This window comes from Botryllus schlosseri, chromosome 13 (genome assembly GCF_051294905.1).
Source record: "Botryllus schlosseri isolate E-star chromosome 13, Bs_hap1, whole genome shotgun sequence".
Classification (NCBI taxonomy): domain Eukaryota; kingdom Metazoa; phylum Chordata; class Ascidiacea; order Stolidobranchia; family Styelidae; genus Botryllus; species Botryllus schlosseri.
In genome coordinates this window covers 24,444,479-24,464,026 of record NC_137248.1, presented here as the reverse complement: position 1 = coordinate 24,464,026, position 19,548 = coordinate 24,444,479, and the positions used below count along the sequence as shown (strand labels likewise).

At 40.0% G+C, this 19,548-nt stretch overlaps 2 protein-coding genes across 4 annotated transcripts in view; both read left to right on the top strand.

The window, feature by feature from the left end:
• Positions 1-7,045: 7,045 nt before the first annotated feature.
• Positions 7,046-9,981, top strand: LOC145453694 (mitochondrial glutathione transporter SLC25A40-like). Its single transcript, XM_080331670.1, has one exon. The coding sequence runs from the start codon at positions 7,124-7,126 to the stop codon at positions 8,090-8,092; it is 969 nt and encodes a 322-aa protein (XP_080187796.1). The 5' UTR covers positions 7,046-7,123; the 3' UTR covers positions 8,093-9,981.
• Positions 9,982-10,023: 42 nt separating this feature from the next.
• The window catches only part of LOC145453686 (uncharacterized), a 41,849-nt gene continuing 32,324 nt past the window's right edge, over positions 10,024-19,548 (top strand). For all 3 annotated transcript variants that reach the window (XM_080331659.1, XM_080331660.1, XM_080331661.1), the window contains exons 1-8: positions 10,024-10,215; positions 11,943-12,067; positions 12,977-13,100; positions 13,173-13,271; positions 15,002-15,274; positions 17,003-17,097; positions 18,202-18,245; positions 19,204-19,278. In XM_080331659.1, coding sequence (XP_080187785.1) covers positions 10,024-10,215; positions 11,943-12,067; positions 12,977-13,100; positions 13,173-13,271; positions 15,002-15,274; positions 17,003-17,097; positions 18,202-18,245; positions 19,204-19,278 — 1,027 coding nt within the window. The remainder of the gene's footprint in view (positions 10,216-11,942; positions 12,068-12,976; positions 13,101-13,172; positions 13,272-15,001; positions 15,275-17,002; positions 17,098-18,201; positions 18,246-19,203; positions 19,279-19,548) is intronic.

Here is a 19,548-nt window from a genome sequence, read left to right as displayed (position 1 = left end):
CTGTTTTCACGGAGCATTAACATACATTTAATTTTCTTAAAAGTTGAGTAAAGCCTAGAATTTTGGTCGGGCTTCGTGCACAGTAGACACTTTTTCAAAATTGTAAAACTTGCAAAACTGGAGGAAAATAGTGTAAAAGCGCTAAAATTTCCCCACCTCGTGATCGGTTGACTAAGAAAAAGGTCAACTTTCTCGCTCAAATCCCGAAAAATACAGCAGTTTTTCTTTCACATCATCAGGTAGTTAATTAAAAAAGGAGGTCAACTTACTGGCTCAACTCCCGAAAATACAGTCAGTTGGTTAAGTAAATAAAAAGGTAAATTTTCCGGCCCAGGTCCCGAAATGGCCACCGGAGCGTTACTTCGGTGCAGATTTGATGTATCTCAGTTGAATTTTGCCCTTATTTAACCAGAATTCTTAAAAAAGAAGACAAAATCTCAAAAAAGAGGATATTCAAGCGTCCTCCGATGACACTTTCTTTCAATTCCCAGTATCATACTGTGAGTTCTAATTAGTTTCAGTTCTTTTGTCTGGAGAACATTACATGTTGAAGTATTAAAGCAAGAGTAGTACGTAATTCCTCTATTTTCCGAAAATAAAGCTACACAATATGGCATTTTTACGATCAGCCATATTTTTTATCAACGTTTATACTAATCGCGCAAAGTGTTACGTATCAGACACCACTTCTCCGTATTGCTCTTAGACCAAACTAAGGGCCTTCTTATATGTTGGGAGGGTGCCATACCATGATATTTAGTAAACCGGGGTGTTCGAGTGAACAGGGGATTAGTATCGCATTCCCATATCAATGCTATCATTTTCATCCTATGAAGCGGACGGCTTATGCTGTCGAAAATTTATACCTCCTGGGAGGCATCAATATGAATCAAGCTTTGCACCTGACAATGCGAACGAATTACGATCGTTTTCATAACTAGGCTATACTTACTTGAGTAGATTTAAAGTCATTCAATTCTACTTTTACTGCAAGTAGTCTTACGGTGCTTTTAAAAGGACTACTTCAATTCGCACTTGAGTAGATTTTTGCGTCGCTACTTCTACTTCTACTTGAATAGATTTCTTGACTACTTTGACAACCCCTGAATATTTTTCGCCTGCACCCGAGATGCTTTGATGTGGAAAAGCGATACGACCTTTTTTCTTCTCTATGCTATGCATGCAGCACCTAGCCGGAGAGAGAGAGAGAGATAATTTATTCGGTTCCATCAGTGGCGGCTCGTGACAATATCGGGTGGTGGGGCAAGGGATGCACGCGATGTTTGTTGTCTAAATGACGTCACAATAGTGTGTTCCGGCATGAAAATGTGACATTGTGGTGGTCACAGAATGTAGGAACACACTATGTGAGTCATTCTATATCACTCGAGCGACGTGATTGTAGGCTTTGGCGTGCATTGCTTGTTTGTTTGAACTTTCCACAAACCCAGATAATCTCAGGGCGTTCATTTGACATTTGTTGATTGGAGCTGGTTGTATGCTCGAACGGTGTCATTGCGACGTTTTTTGCGACTTTTAGTGCGACGCTAGTTTTGCTTGGCAATGTTGAAGTAACCATCAAACTTTTCATTAAGTAAACATCAACAAACTGGCAATGAACATCTCGAGGCTTCGAGTCTATTGGCTGCTTATACCAGACTGTTGCATGTTGCTATACAGTAAATCATATATTTTATTCGCAGTTCTACGTGTGCGTGAGCGATACAACGCCTTCTTGCAGGCATATTTAGGTTTTATTAGTTATTTGATTAAAGGTAAATGGCCAATTATTCTGTCTTTCACACAGCTAGCAAAATGTAATGACTTTGAATCGTCACTGATACTTCGAAAATTCAATTTGACTTGATTTAGGACTTGGCTATGGTGACTCAGCTTGACTTGACTTGACTTGACTCGAGTCACCTCTAAAAAAGAGTGACTTGACTTGATGACTCGAGTCAAGATGTGCAATGACTCGAGATGCAGTGTTGGGATGACTTGAGTCATGACTTGACTCGAGTCAGACTCGAGTCACTTTTTTCGTATGACTTGACTTGACTCGAGTCATTTTGCTAAAATGACTTGACTTGACTCGGCGTATCCGAAATGCGGATTGACTCGTGACTCGGAGCAAAATTCACGAGTCAATTTCAAGTCATCAAGCAATATGTCGATAAACTCACAGTATTTTGAATAAGGTCGGATTGTTCACGAAACGCTGGTGTAACCAGTAAGAGCGACCAATCATTCAATGATCGTGCGGTTTACTGAGCCTCCATTGTTCTCTCATAAATATATTGACCGCAAACCGAGTGATCGAAGCTTACAGCTTACGCTGTCGTAGCCAAACCTCCTGTTTTATTGAAATTGAATTCTAATAAAGTTTATATAGTCCCGAACCATTAACGCAGGCTCGAATTGTATCATATCATATCAATTTGTAAATGGGTAATGTATTGCATATAATTAGTTCGTTTCTCTATGCTCTATTTTGGCTGGTAACTATAAACTGAGGCTATGCAATTGTTTACGTAGTTTAGCATTTCTACGTAGGATATATGTGAGTGATACAGCGCCTTCTTACATGTATATTCAACTCTATAGTCGTTCATTTGTTCAGAATCAATGACCACTTAATCTGTATTTCAAACTGCTAGCAAAATGCAATGACATAAGCATGCGTCATACTTCGGAAAGGCAACTTGACTTGAATTGTGACTTGACTCGTGACTTGACTTGATTTGACTCGACTTGACTCGAATCACCTCCAAAAATCGAGTGACTTGACTTGACTCGAGTCACCTTCGAAAATCAACTGACTTGACTTGACTCGAGTCAAAATGTGCAACGACTCGAAATGACTCGTGACTCGAAGGTAGTGACTTGATCCCAACACTGTCGAGATGACTGATGGTGACTCGAAGGTAATGACTTGATCCCAACACTGGGTGACGATGCCCGTCACCCGCGATAGAGAGCGCGGCATTGTAGCAACGTCGAGTTATCCAACGTGGTTATTAAACTGCGTTGCCTACTTTAATCTCGATATTGCAGTCATACGGCCGCGGCCTCTAGGAATTTTGAAAAGTGGCCCCTGACCCATTTTGAGTTGGCGACCCCTGGTTTAGACCGTCGTGAGACGGGTAAGTTCTGTCCTACTGACGGGGCCGTAACAGCACTTCGTCAGCCCCCCAAAAAACTTAATTTGGTCTTGGGCCCCCCATAGGGTTATAGACGGTCTTCGCCCCCAGACCCCACTCCGGCAATACACTATTTACCACACTCAAAATACCGTTTTTCTCTCCACGTTGCCGGGTGGATGACTATTAAAATAAAAAATAAAAAAAAGGTCATCTTTTCGCTCAGGGCTAAATTCACCGTTTTTCACTCCGAAATACCCACCGGAGCTTCACTTCTGTACTAATTTACGGCATATCACTTGCAATTTGCTCTGAATCTGACCTGAATTTTCAAAAAAGAGGACAAAATCTCAAAAAAGAGGACAAAAGGGCGTCCTCCGAGGACACTTTCAAAAAAGTCAAAAAAGAGGACAAATCCTCTTAAAAGAGGACGTATGGTAAGCCTACCATTGAGAGTTTCTTCAGTGAATCACCTTTTGTCGTCTAAGCGCGCGAAGCGCGCAAAATTTCGAGAATTCATGATTTAATCGGTCAGTATGATCGGGAATTGCATACATTGTTATCAATTTTTATCTTCTCTCTGCTCACGTCATCAGATTTGCCGGTAGAGCTGAGTGAGGTGTGTTTGAAAAGGTAGGACCACTCAATAATAATTAAACATCTTCGGGCGTATACCCGTTGGCAGGAACGAAACAGCACCTCGTCAGGCCCCCAGAAAAGTGGGTCTGGGGCTCCTATAGGGTGATAAAACGACCCTCCCATCAAGTTGTTCGCGTTTGTCACGAAATTACCTGTACCGAATTGTGAGCCAGCGCGAAGCGCGAAAATTTTCCATAATTTATGATAAAATTGGTCAATCAGATCGGCGATTGCATATATAATATGCTATCAATTTATTGTCCTCTCTACTCACGTAATTAGATTTACCGGTTGAGCTGAGTGAAGTGTCTTGAAAACGGGAGGGCCCGTAAATAATGATTAAACATCTTCGGGCGAGCGGAACCGTTGATATGACTTCGTTACATGATGTGATTTTGTGACTTCCAGTCGGCTATATCAAAAAATATAGAACCGCCCAAACGTAGGCTTCTAAACTTAGAGAGGCACACGATTTCAAATTGGTATTTTCTCACTGGCATAAAATGTTTCCCAGGGGGATGGTATTTGTCTTGTGAGGTTCAGATTGCAAAAGACAGTCCATCCTCAAGATTACCGGACCACGACTGACCTATCGATCTCGCTTCCCATGACATGCCGCCCTATTTCTTGTCGCATTCTTTTTTCTATACTATCTTCTTTACTTTCATTCAGTGTGCATGCCTCCTCTTTACATCGCCTAGGCCAAGGTGGGTGTCAGATTCCATAGACTACTCCTTGTCGCTTCGACATCTTCCTGTCTTTTCATTGTATCGCATTTTTGTGGTGTATTGAACTGATAAAATTGCTAATAAACCTATGATGATGATGATGACAGGAATATTCGGCGCCAGTCATTTAGGCGCCTATGGACAATTAAACCTATATGTATTTTGTATATATAGCGAAGTCTTTGGTCTGCATTAGGGCATAGACCTTTTCGGCGAAGCTTTTCTCGCTGCCAATCGTTGTGGCACACTTCTTGGAGTCGCATGTTATATGGCCAGAAACTTGATTGTATTTCTTGGCCGGTCGTGGCGCGGTAATGGCCCAATACCCAATAATAAAGATAAATGGCTACTTGAAATTTTGAAAAAATTGCATAAATTTTCAAAAAATACTCTATGATTTATGCTAATTCACGAAATAATTTTGCCCCCCCCCATCGAGCTCAGGCCCCCCAAATTGGGGGGTTTGGGGTGCGGAAGTTACGGTGCTACCTTACTGACCAAGTGATGCAGCATCGCAAAGTTTGCACTATCGCAAACGCACGCGAATACCCCAAATGAGCTCTCGAGATTTCGACAACCTATAACACCGGATACATCCGGACTCGATGCATATTAGTTTCCGTTCAACAACTAATTTTCTCATCATAGCGTTCTCGGTTTAATGAGCTCGCTCAATGCTTCAGTGTTCTTCCGCTTTAGTCATAAACAACTAATTTTGTGAGCTGACGAACTATATTGCTTTGAAGTATCAAAACGCAAAGATTTTCGCTATAGCTTACCTCGTGTGGCATTTTCGTACCGGCACTGTAAACGAGAACGGTCCTCTTTTCAGATTCCCAGAACATGGTAACGCTACCATATGTTCTCCCCTTTCTGGAAATTCGTTCTGCTTCCTTCGCAACTAAGACAGCTAGGCTATAAACGCCATAAACGACGCGTCGAGGGTCGAGTTGGAATGATGACGTTTATTTAGGCATCACAACAAGAAATTTGAAAATCTGCTTTTCAATTCCGGTACTCTAAACTTTTACTTATAATTCGAAAAAAAGTGTCCTCCGTTCCCGATTCCAAAATAGGGTTGCTATAGCTGTCCTTATTACGATTACTTCATGTTTATTAACGAACAATTTGAATCCGAAAAATTGGGGGAGGGGGAGGCCCTTTGACCCTTGTTCGGTGTTGTCTATATTTTACATGATTCTAAAACGTCTAGTACTGTTTTTCACATAAATTTATGCAGCTCAGAGGTTTGATTCTATTTTATTTTATGAACTTGATGGAATCAGCTGCTTTCTGAATTGTACCACGATTTCGATAGCGAGAGACTGGCATACAGTTTTGAATTATATTCGTTGCGAACTATAGGTATGGCAGGGGTACTAATGACTATGCACATTGGATTCGGATTTTAACATTAAATGCGGAACCAGGTCACAGATTTTAAGAAGATCATAGGTAAGTAATCCACGCGGGTTAGATATAATTCCGTTTGTCGCCCAGAAATGGATCCGGATCCTAAAAAACTACGATCCGACGGATCCGCAGTCCGTCGGGGATCTCCCTATTACGCAATATTGGAAAATGAATGGTGCAATGCAAAATGTGCAAAAAATAATGTGGTTTAATGAGTATTTTCGGAATAAATAACATGGATTCTGCAACCGCTAGCCGCTACTTTTTTGCATCCGTGCGAACGATCCAATCTACGCTGCCTCGTGCGACGTGCGTCAGTCTAACAGTGAGGAGATCAATACTTTCTGATACTGATATTGATCGTCTTGTTATCCTGATTGGAATCTCCGTCCTTTTTTTGAAATAAATCCTGCGTGATAGAAGCTTTTTTCGCGTGACAGAGTCAACTTTGCGGCGTGACAAGCCAGGTTACTGACTTCAAATGACTGTGTTAAGCCAGTGACAGGAGATCAGATAGTTATGGTTAGCAACTGGTAAGGTGCAAGTACTTTACCAACAGACAGTAATCAACAGATCCTGGCTTGAGGATTAGGTCAAAACATTATATACCACATACTAACTGGAATATAGCATTTGGGGTGGCTGAGAACATTGACTTTTTTTTTCTTTTTTTTTAAATGAAATCAACGACCTGTGGCGGCGTGACCGCGTGCAACTGGCGACCAAGTTGGCGTGATCCTGCGTGCCTTGGACACCGATTCCATACTGGCTTGTTATGTATAGGAAAGGAAAGGATGTAGTTTATTTATTTTTGTCCTTGACGTTTTTGCGGCATATATACCGACTCGTGATTTGTTTTGGGAATGCTGTGCATGCTGGATCGATTCAGCCAGTGGTGCCCTGCTGGAATCTCGGTACGTTTAGCCTGATATATCAGGTGAGCAGCAATGATTCTCCAAGTTGAAGAAATTCAATAAAAAAAATGAAAAAATAAAACGTATTGTGAGCACATGATACCGATTCCATAGAGGCAGTGGTGATGAATTGCCTCAAGCCTGTATGTAGTGATAACAAATTATTCAATGGTCAACAAATACAATGTCGTTATGTGCACAATAATCAAATTAAATCTTTTTTTCTGTCAGATCATATTTATGCCACAATTTTTTTATGAAGATAGTTTGATTTAACTGCTGCTGCATCATGGGGGAGATCACACCTTCGCAGCAAATGCTCGCATCCTGTTCAGGAGCAGTGATCACCTCTCTCCTGGTCACGCCGTTGGACGTCGTCAAAATCAGGCTACAGTCTCAGACCGCGCCTGTGAACAAATGCTTCCTTTACTGCAACGGACTCATGGACCACTTGTGCGTGTGTCTCAATGGCAACGGCAAAGATAAATGGTACCGAAGACCCGGTCAATTCACCGGGACATTGGACGGATTAATCAAGATCGCTAGGCATGAAGGGGTTACCTCGTTATGGAGTGGATTATCTCCTACGTTGGTTATGGCTGTGCCTGCGACTGTGCTATATTTTACGTCTTACGACCAAATGAAAGGGAAGCTGCAAAATAAGTACGGAAACTCATCGCTGATACCAGCAGTGGCTGGGGGAATAGCGAGAGTTGGCACCACTACTATCATATCACCTATGGAACTGATACGCACGAAAATGCAATCTAGGCCGTTATCTTACGCCGAAGTCACAGAGGTTGTTCGAAATTCCATCAAAACTTCCGGAATACGTTCATTGTGGACTGGTTGGGCGCCAATGATTATGCGTGATCTTCCATTTTCAGTACTTTACTGGTATGGGTATGAAGTCATCAAGCCTACTATACCCACTGATAGCTTGTTTTTGAAGTCTTTTTTTGGCGGATTTTCCGCTGGGACTATCGCTACCGTGTTAACGCATCCAATGGACTTGGCAAAAACTCGTAGACAAATTTTGCTCGGAGAGAAAGTTCTAGATCGCGTCGCTGCGTCTGAAATCAGCACTGTCAGTATTCTGAGAGATGTGATCGACCGAACGGGATTCCGTGGCGTGTTCGCCGGTCTCCTGCCACGAATCGCGAAAATTGGTCCCGCCTGTGCCATTATGATCAGCTCGTATGAGTTCGGTAAACGATTCTTCAGAGAATATAATGAGACGCTGTCTTCCTCGATTTGATTCGTCACATCTGTCATGGAAGTTCTGTGTAGCTTCAACTTGAGCCCAGTAGGCTTGTTCTAAAATAATTTTTTCTTCAAATTTTACTGGCTTTTTAATAAATTGATATATTTGATACGAGAGGACGCTACACCAAATTTGGCTCAATTCTAACCCGTTGAAAAGAAGCTGTTTATTGATTTCAAATTTATTTAAAAAATAGTATTTATGTGTGGGGTAGTTCTAAAATTGATATAAAAATATTTTCTCATCCTGAATACCGGTACAAATTTTTTCAAATCCAAAATTTTGTGCTCCAATAACTTTGCTTCTACTGGTTGAAATTGCGCCAATTTTGCTGTGCGTCGTTTTTTCAGACGATAAATTGTAAATTTCACAACTCCAATAGCTTGACTTCTACAGGTTGGAATTGAGCCAAATTTAGCGTGCAGCGTTTTGTAGCCAAATTACCAATGTTAGCAACTAGCCCGTAAAATTTGGAGAAAAAAAGCGATTTTGGAACAATTCCAATAACCAGTTCAACGAATGATTGACAAAACCTGCGTATTGATAATGTGCCAGATTTTTGTCCAATAACTGCAGATTTTCCAATTCAAACTTTTCTCAATCCGATATGTACTGTGATGTGATATGATTGGTTAATACTGCTCGATCTGTCACCTGTGTTGCTTTAACATTGTGAACTTTGCATTGGTCACGACAAAACAGTAGACGCCAGTCGAGGATATAAAGTCAATCATTTCGATCGATATTGTGTAGGCTATATCGCAAAATAATTGTGTTATAATGATTCGGCATAGATTTTGCTAGGCCTATCGCAGTATGATTGATGGTGCCATGATGGACTTGAATAATACTTTCCAAACAACATTTTCTGCATATAGTTTTATAGACTTCATGAGTTGATGATTGTACCATTTCGACTTTCAATACGTAGTAGCGTATGCTACTGTAATTTTGCAACGTTAAGGCCAGGCAAGCACCAAACAGTTCTCTTTTGTGCCATCTCTAAGACCACAGAAAAATCTCATGGAGTGTGAATGACTCAACTAGCCTACTACCTTGAAATCACTTTGAAAATCAAATGCTGCCCAGTAAATTAGGCCTATACCTCACAGTGTGATGCTGTTTTTACTCTATCTTGCTCCAGTAATGCCGGCAGAGATGCTATATCTGAATAGATTTCATGTTAGAGTTTTAAAAAGCTCAATCTCTAGCATAGGCTTACTTATAAACGAAATTTTGACCTACAAAATTGCCTTTGCAGGAGTTGAATCGTATTTCAAATATCTGTGTATATTTTGAGCTTCATTGAAAATATTCATCAGTAGGGCTAGGCAAATTCAAGTAGGCGTATCAAGATGATCTGATTTCGAGTTAAGTCTTAAAGTCTAGTAGTAAAGAGATCGAGCATCACATATCATGGCGTGATAGCAGTAACAGTGTGATTATATTACAAGCGTGCTAATTCTTGCAAATCTGTTGTGTGAGCAAAGTAATGCATTCCGAGTTGTTCTATGTATCAAAACATCTTCAATCAGCGGCAACTTTATCGTAGCAACTCTGTGGTTTAATTTTTGCCTGAGACACGTGTACGTGCTCATTAGGGCTGTTCAAAAATAACTCTTTTCCAAAGTTTTACTGGCATTGTTAAATTTTTTCTAAGCCTAATAGCTTTGCTTCTACGGGTTGGAATTGATCCAAATTTGGTGTGAAGCGTTTCTCTAACCAGCATAGCATTTTGATCAAATAACCAATAACGTTCCGAATAAAAGGTTATTTTTGAACAACCCTGATATGCAGTACTGTATTGTCCCATCATTTGTCTGTTGCTTGTGTCGGTTTTCTTATCATCTCATTAATTACTAATATATGCCATTTGCAGAAAATTACATCGTGCACAAGACGGGAAGTCTTCCCTCAATTAGATTATGGCACATATGATGCCCCCTGGACCGCACATGGTCCCACCGGATCACCTGATCCCACAGCATGACCCGGCCGCGATGATGCACCTGAATGCTGTCAATCCGGAGCTGGTCCATACAATCATCCAGCAGATTAAAATTAACGGAATATTTGACGAGATGAGAAAAGAGTGTGTGGCCGATATTGACACCAAGGTATGTGGGATGATTTTAAGTTTGAAAAGCTAATTATTATCTTTTGATATTTAAACTAATTGTCTATTCACATTTAATTACATCATTTTACATCAAACTAAATAGATTCCAATATTACTGCATTTTGATCAGATGTGGTAAATGTACTCAAGTGTTGCTCAAGCTGAATTAGAGGCAACAACTCGCATCTTTACGCAACTGAGGGTGGAGCCCAATTCTTCTCCTCAACTAAATAATGCTTAAATGCGTATCTCCACTCAACTAAGTATCGATCGATGCTCAACGTTGAGTGCGCGCCAATTTTCCCCACTCAGTTGAGTATCGATTTCCAGGCGTCATTTTCCGAAGTTGTGTTGCCAGATTTTTTTAGGCTTGAACCAGACACGCGTGAACGATTTTGTCATGACAACGAGACGCTTTCCTGGTTATTTCGTCACAAAACTTACCTACGTATACGTCAATCTCACTGATTTACCTCATCCATACCCTTTGAAGATGGCCCATTAGAAATCCTTGAAGATACCCAGAACGTTCCATCGCCCCACAGAAGTATATTTGCAAGACGCCACAAACCCATTCGAAATATATAAAGATAAAGTTTCACAACAGGTCACAATAACGCAAGTGCAGGCCTCTAAGAACAAAAGAATGCTCGCTATTGTGTAAATAAATTGAAAATTGACATTTCTTCAGGATTTCTTTCCAATCGTAGCTCGTCCATGCACGAATCACTCAGCTCCTCTACCATTAAACTTTGCCATATCCACCCTACATTTTCTCCCTGATATATTCAGAATTTCTTGTTTCCAAAAGCTTATTGCTGGTCTGTTGACTGGGAGTCTCGTCTGAATATTGAAAGGCCTGAAGGTATAGTGACTCCATCCCAACATGTATGTAGCCTATAATAAAATTTTATGGAACAAAATCCACCCAAGCGCCAACTCACTCATTCACTCAACGGAACTTGACGCTAACGAATTCATACAGCAGAAGTTACCATTCCGGTAAATCGAGATACCTTACAAGAAGCCGAAATGGTACATCAGGCGCCACTGATTTCATCCATTCAGCAGGAAGCAATAGAGTATTTCATTATCGAATACTATACCGTACCGGTATCCGGTACTCCGGTATGTGGCAAACCCCGCAGTGACTGTTGCCTAAAATGCCTACAGTTGGCTGCTCGGCCGCAAAAATTGACACTTAAGTCTGGTGGTCCGCTGACTTAGATTTGAGTGCCGATTCGGACGCATTTGAGTGTGAGTACTTTTTGGCGTGAGTTGAGTAAAAAATTCGCTGCTGAGTAGAGAATCGCTACTCAGCAGAGAAATTGGTCTCCGCCCTAAATTGTCGCGGTGGAATCAAAGTGGCTTGTGTCCATTTTTTTTCAAGCTTTGAGATCCACCTTTCAAATTAATAGGAAATCAAGTTTTCGTATAATTTTCACATTTATTTCGCTATATCTTGGTCATGTTTATGTTTGTCAAACCTACCTGAAAAAATAGAGCGAATTTTAACTGGCCACCCCTTGGTTATGACTATGTAATTATGGTGACACCCCAACCTGCATACTTTCTCTACATACTGTGATCCAGTATGGTTTTGAAAAATGCACTACAAAATTCAGAACTTCTTTTATTATGTACAATACGGTCAGACTTTCTTGCTCCCTTTAGTGTCTCTAGGAATCCTTTCCAATTAACATGTATATTTTCAATTGCAAACAGCCGGCTTTCTTGAACTTGAAGCAAAGAGTTGAGAGCCATGTGAGAGGGATACTGTCGAATCAACAGTGGAGCCCTTCACTGAATAAAAATAAATTGCGAAGCAGAATTCGCGAGTCTGTTATGCAGTAAGTGCGTCATCACCTTACATGTAAGACTTGAGGATTTTCTATTTGGAGCGATTTCAATTATCCTGGAAATTTTATTCAATTTACCCGATTGCTGCGTGATTAGCCTACAGAATATTGGTTTTCAAACTTCTTACAACGCTACCCAAATCTGAATTTCAGTAACTTCTATAGACCGAAACCTCATAATAATCACCCCCGCAATGCGCAGTGAGTATGACTACTGTTTCATTGTGAACTTATTGGTTATCCCACTACTGGTGTCTGAAAGGATGAAGAATTGTATCAAACAAGAGTAAAAACAACGTCTCTCATGGTAGATTAATGTCCATTGTCCAATTATAACGAGCCATAATTGAATAACTAAGCATTACAGCATAACAAAATTTGAGACCTATTTATATCACTTCACACGTCAAAGGATGTGCATTTCTAATGTTAGTATGCTACGTTTTGTGATCTTGTATAGTAAGCTCCACAGCTCTGCTGTTTAGTATTAGTACAAAACATTTCTTGACTCGATGTGATTAATGTCCCTCAAATTTTGGCTCCATATTATTTTGAATGTATGTATACGGTACCTAGATCTGTAATTTCACCTTTTTCTGGTCATAAACTGCCTGCAGGTAATTTGCAAGCTCATCCTCACCCTGAAGCATTTAAATTGCTGCAAATCGATGATCACCATTATTATATTCTTTTTGACAACCTCATCCAGTATCGTCAAAAACTAACCCTGCATGAATATGTATGGTAGGATCACAGCAAGTGTTTCAATCGAGTAAAATATCCAAAACATGAGGTTTTTTAATGATAAATGAGGAGCTCTGTTTGACTAACTATTGATGGATGATTCCCGACCAGTACGTCTCAACCTCCGAGTCAGCATCGAATTTTGCGCACTTTCAGATCCGGCATATTAAACGAAGGGGTCAACCGTATTTTGCACCAAGTTTTTAGCGTTAAGGCTCAGGCCGTTTTCCTGCCCAAGGTGCGAGATTTTGTCAAAGACAAAGGTCAGGATATTATGAAGGTGGGTAATTCGCTACATGCGGTTGCGACAAATTTTCACCCGCCGTTAAAATTATATTATGATTTGTTTCAGGAATTGATGCCGCCCCCGCCTATGGACATACCACCGCCAATCAACGTCAATCCGCAGCAATTCGGACTTCCTCCTCCCATGCCTGGACCAGTCGAAATGGTAGGCCTACACTCAATTCCTATTTCCAAAGTACTAGAATTGTCAGTACCTATTTTCATGCAACTTGATAGGCCTATTTACTATACTAATTTGTGCAGGGTTGACTACCGTGCAGTAGGGTTGTTGAAAAATAACTTTTTTCTTGAAATTTTACTTTCAACCCAATGAAATTGGAGTTGTCCAAAACTGATGAGGCTTTTGAAATTGTAACCAGTTGAGCAAAGTTATTGCAGTACAAAATTTTGGATTTGAAAAAAACAGTTGATTACAGTGGAAAATTTATAATAATTATATACTTAATATATTTAATTACATGACTACCCACCGTAAATACCATTATTGCAAGTCCAGAATTCCATGGCGTTCCCAGTAAAATTTGAAAAAAAATATTATTTTTGAACTGTAGCAGTAGTCCCGCAACATAAGCCTTCCATTGTTTGGACAATTGCCATTCCTTGAGGCATGTGTATTTGTGCATGCATGCATAATTATGCTCAAGTGTCGTATTCCCAATTGGTACATGCTGAAGTGTCGCATACACATGTGTCCACAGTCCTTTGTTAACCTCTTGGTGGCGGCACCGGCTTTTAAGCCGGAATTTTACTTTGCAACTCGATAGTTATCGTTCTAGTGCGCGCAGAAGGTTGGGATTTGTTACGAAAGGTAGATATGTGTAATCATTCAAGAAAGCAATCGTCGTATCGACCACAAACTACTTTGAACTTCGTTGAAAGTGTATCCAATGTTGATGGCTTGTCGCGAAATCCTCAGTGTTGCATCAAGTGAGGTACATTTCATTGTTGCATAACAAATACACTATAATTCCACAAAATATGCCCCACAGTAGTCACCCAAGTTTTTACGTTATAACTCGCGAACGCAGCTAGTTAATTCTTCCAGTGATAGTTTGATGGAAAACTGAGATTCGTCAGTTGCCACAGCCACAGTAGCATTGAGCTCCGCCACTGCCTAGCTGAACCACAGCCGCGACAGTGAGAGAAATTCATTTTTTCAAAAAAATGGAGTTGTTTTGCGGTGTGATTACGGAAGTAAAACAAGATATCTCAAATGACCGGATGGCGTAGTCGGTATGTTCTGCATCCCTGCTTTCGTGATGTACGTCAGATAGCTGGTTCGAACCCCATCAAGTAAGTTTTTTCCGAGTTGAAGTTTTCGAGTTTTTTTTAATTTCCTCTGCCGCCACCAAGAGGTTAATATAGACTCGCACGATTCGAGTCGATTAGTACGGGTTGATTTTTTCGGGTACTGTATTTATACGCCCCTTCACACTAAGAAGTAATAACGAGAATTATAGTTTTAATACGTTCTTTACGTCATGGTAACCTTGAAAACCTTGACGGGCCGTATCACAGCATAAGAAACATGTGATACAATGCACACAGCTACACGCAGTTGTGGAAATGACATTTTTGTAATCAACCCACTGCATTGTCAAAAAGTGCAACGAAGTAGACGTGGCAGAAAGAATGCCGTAGTGTCTTTATGTGGTGTAGAACTAGCAATAGTTTTTTTCGTAGTAGGCCTGGTATAAAAGATGCATGGATTTGAACTTTCCATATCATCCATGCTCTTATGACATGATAATGAGTGATACTCGAATACGCGATTCAGAATCGAGTCACTCGAGCACTCGATTTTTACCAGCTGTAGAATTGAGATATGTAGATGATGCATTGTATCACAACTCAACATACGGTATTTATTTATAGGTCGAACCATTTCATCAGCCTCCTATACCCGTCCAGCCACCCCCGCCAGAAGCCCCCATGAAGACGATTGAGAGTGGTAGTCCGATGGAGAGCGTGGAAGCCTCTCATTCCGAAGAATTGGGCTTTGAGATGTCGGAAACCACAGAAGAAATTCTCACTTACGGAGATCAGGAGTTTTACGTGAAGGACATTGCCAGAGACGATACGTCCATGGTTACTGATGACAATATTGTGAAAGCTATCAAAACGCCGTCTCCGGAAAGGTCTGATCCTGTAAGTAATAACGAAAGCCCAGACGATGATCAAGCTCTGAAAAAAGTTATGGGAATTTCTGTGATGTCACAGCATGGTAGTATGAAGTCAGAGGCCTATACTGTGACTGCAAGACTGGCAATATCTATTTCGTATCGATCACTCTCGGAGGTGATCATAGGGCAAGTTTTTGCAACTTTTGCAACTTTTTTTACAGCTTCCGGCAGCTTCCTAAATACTCGTAAGATATGTAGAATGCTGTTTTAAGCTGTTTGTAGGAATCTTATAGTGCAACTTTTTGCAACTTTTGTCCATTTTTTCCATGCAACTTTCTCGATTTTTCATGAAAGTATTTTCGATTTTGGTGAAATACACGGCCAAATTCGACTGAAACACCGTAAATCAGCACCGAGAGTAACGTTTTTACGGGTATTTCGGGAGCTGAGCCGGAAAATTGACCTTTTTTTTACTCAACCGGGCAAAATGTGGTCAAAATGCAATTTTTCAACTTTTTTCAAAAATAAATGCATCTTTCCACGGATTTAACTGCAACAAAGACTTGCCCTGATCAGAGTTGCTATCGTTGATTCTCAAGTAAAATTGATGTCATCAATTTTTACTCGAGCGCAAGTAGAAGTAGGGGATTTCCACCTGAATAATTAAGTACTCATTCTAGGCGCAGTTTTCGTAAATAAATGACAAGTGTTAAGTAAGTGTAGTAGTACAAAATCATAACCACTCGAGTTATTTGTCTCTGATCCCTTCTGATTGCAGGAGTCCAGCTGCAGCCTTTTATAGTTTATTTCATGTCCATGTTGCAAGGCTGTTCAAAGTTTGGTAAACCACTTTTAAGCTAGTTGCGATATGTTATGATTATCGGCTGAACACAGCAGCCCGCCAATGTTACCGATGAAGATTCTACATATCGGTTTTATCCAGGGTTATAATCAAGTCCATCTCACTTTTATAGTTTTGACTCGAGTCAAGTCATATGCAATTCACAACCGAGTCATGCTCGAGTCCAAGTCAGCTAGTAGAGGGTCGAGTCCGAGTCATTGTGCTTTGACTCGAGTCCGAATCCAAGTCATTATGTTTACTCTTTAGTTTTTAGTTGAATTCGGTTCTACCCACTTTTTTCGACTGAGCTCAAGTGATTTAGAGCGGCTCGCATTTATGATATAGTGATTTTCCGCAGTCTTAGCGGATTATTGCCCTATGGTCGAGTCATTTTATGCATTTGAAAAAATGACTCGGGTCACCAGAATATCGAGACTGGAGTCAGACTCGAGTCGTTACAACTCTGGTGTTATCCGTATCGCCTCAAAAATCTGATGGCGGTCGGGCTCCAGTAATGAATACTTGAATAGTTGTATCACAATATTCTGTCATTGGCGTATTGCAACACATGATACTAATTTGATATTGTGCCTTAACCTCAGTTTTAGCTGTGTTACGGTACCAACAAAAGATGGGCTAATAAGATTGTTTTGTTGATTTTCATATTCTGTTTTATGCTTATCTGGGAACATCAACTTTTCTATTAATACAGAAGCAGAATTATACCACTATTTCTTTTATATTATGAAATTAGTTGGATTACAGCATATTCCAAGTTGGCAGCGGTTTTCGGTAAAGGGTGTTGAATTTGGATACAAAAACAAGACTCTATTTGGGTCATGATTCCAGTTTCATCAATCCTGATTAACAAAACCCATGACCCATATGCAGTATCCAATAATTCCATTGCAGGAAACTGAAGAAACGCCAAAAATCCCAGAAGATGCGGTCAACCCATTGCGAAACCTTATACAATCTCTTTTGGTTTCTAAGCAGACGTTGGACACGTGAGTGTAGATTTAGAGTAATTCTGACCTATTTTTTCCATAGGATGTTGATAACATTTGATAGCTCAGGGTGCATCTATTTTAAACACTAGAAATATTGTTACAATGGCTATTGATAATACGGAAGACTACAGCATCAAAAGCGACTTTCAAAACAGTAGTGGCCACAATAGCTAGGCATTCAAAATAGTGAGTTATTATTCAAACAGACTTGTGCAAACTGGTCAACTAAGTACTGTTTTTTTAGCAGTTCTAATTCTAGTCGCGGATGTTGAAAAGTAAGTAGTTCTAGTGCATTGTCTCAAAAATCTTTGCTACCAAATAACTAGAATATTGTTGTTGAAAATTGTTCTTTGGTGGCGTGAATCGAAATACCTGTCTTCTGTTGTGTACGGTTCTTACAGCCAATGCTAGCTCAGAGTCATCACTAATATAGGGTGTTGTTGAAACCCCTTCCATTTCAAACCTGTACTGCTGCTCATGTGGAATGCTGATCTGATTCTTATGAAATAACCATTAATGAGCTGCTTCGCGATCAAATCTAATTAGTTGTGTGTTTAATAGTCGCGGATTTTAAAGGTTCTAGTTTTAGCTGAAGTAGGGAGTTTTGAATGGTGAGCAGTTCTTGTTCTTTATTTCAAAATCCGATAATTTGTGCAAGTCTGTATAGAAATGAGCGAGTTAGCGTTTGGGGGTTGGAATTGCTTGTGTTTGGGCAATGTGAGAAGTGAGGGTTAGCTCACTAATATGACCCCGCAGTTTCAACATTCTTCCACCGTGTCAATGGTCTTCCATAGTCTCAATAGCCTTGATAATTTTCAATGATCTTGATTGCTTTCCCATACTTCATTTCTTCTGTTGCACCAGTGCGCAATAGCATGGTTCAGATTTGTCTTAAAATGAATTATTTTTTCGAGTTGGAGCAATCTCTCTAATTACCGCGCATTTGACACTATTTGAAATTGTGCTATCGGCCTATGAATTTTCTATCTCTTGAATTTCGTGCTAGGTTGGTTAACTGCGGAATCTACAATTTGACATGAAACTTCCAAGTTTGGGTATTTGAAAAACTGTGTGATTGTGACTTTGACGTTTCTTTTACAGGACTGAAGATGGTGTTGAAGTCGAAGGAGAGGTGGGAGTGGAAGGTAACTTTTTTCATTACTTCATGAGTGTCTCCCAATTGTGTATTTGATTTTCTCAAATATAAAAGGCATCCGCCAATCAATATGATTTCATTGTCTGCAAATGGATGTATTTACTATAGCTGGTCGATGTCGAGTAGGCTTCGAATCGAACATTCTAGCACTTTATTATCATTGTAACAGCATGGATGACTTGAAAAGTTCAGGTACGTGGATTTCATGCGGCTTTCATGCCTCCGCGAAATGATACCTCTTGCTCTTTGAAATTCCTCCCTGCGTGTTTCTATTAGGCTGCAACTGGAAATAAATTGCATTTAATACATGATTGGGTAATATGCAGCTTTGAAACGATTGGCTATCCAGTGGTGTGTTATTTGTTGCTATCACGGTCACAAGCTTTGCTTGGCACATTTAGAATAATTTGGCACTTCTCTCTATTAATGATGATGTTTTCTATCACAATCCAACCATATCTATTTCAAGTGTAGCTGTAAGGAAGTGCTTCTACTACTTCGGAGCACTCCAGTAGCGTTGTCTACTTGCACTACTTATCCAAATGGTTATGTTTTTATGCTATTTCCATTTCCAATTGACGGTTTTCGAGGCAAAAATGTTTACTTTTGCAATTTTGATTTTTAAAAATAGAAAATTGTTGGAGGTTAGGTTTTATGGGTGGGAATTGCAATAAGAATCGTGTCAAATAGCCCTATATCACAGTAACATAATGTAATTTTGAAGAATCAACTAATCTGTAGGGTCAATAAGTCATTTGTATTTTGTGTTAGTCATGAATATACATCTTGGAATTTGGAAAGAAACTCTGAATAATTGCTAGAAGTATGACACCTCTGAGAATTTTTATACTTAGCCTACTTCTATTTCAAATAGTTTGGACACATCTTGGAAATCGCTGAGTTCCTACTTTTAATTACTTTGACCACCTCTGATTTATTTTATCCAGATTTCTCTCCTACCATCGACGTCTCACAGATTGAATCATTTACTGATGACGAGAATGATATCGAAATGCAACATGGTGAGATTTTTCTTCGTAGAATTTAACCAGAAAGAACTTGGTCGCCTAAGGCGGGCTCGTTGCAGCCAGTATTGTGACGAGACAGTGGGTGACTGCAAGGTGATGTTCCTATCTAGTTGATCTTGTAGCTGCTGCTACTGTACTACATCCCCAAATATCTGAGACACAGCAGCGTTATCTCAATCAGAGAACCTATTTTATACTCTAGCTAGGAGCTGATTTTTGAACTTTTTGACTGGATCTTTAAAGGCTGATTTCACTGTGGTTAAG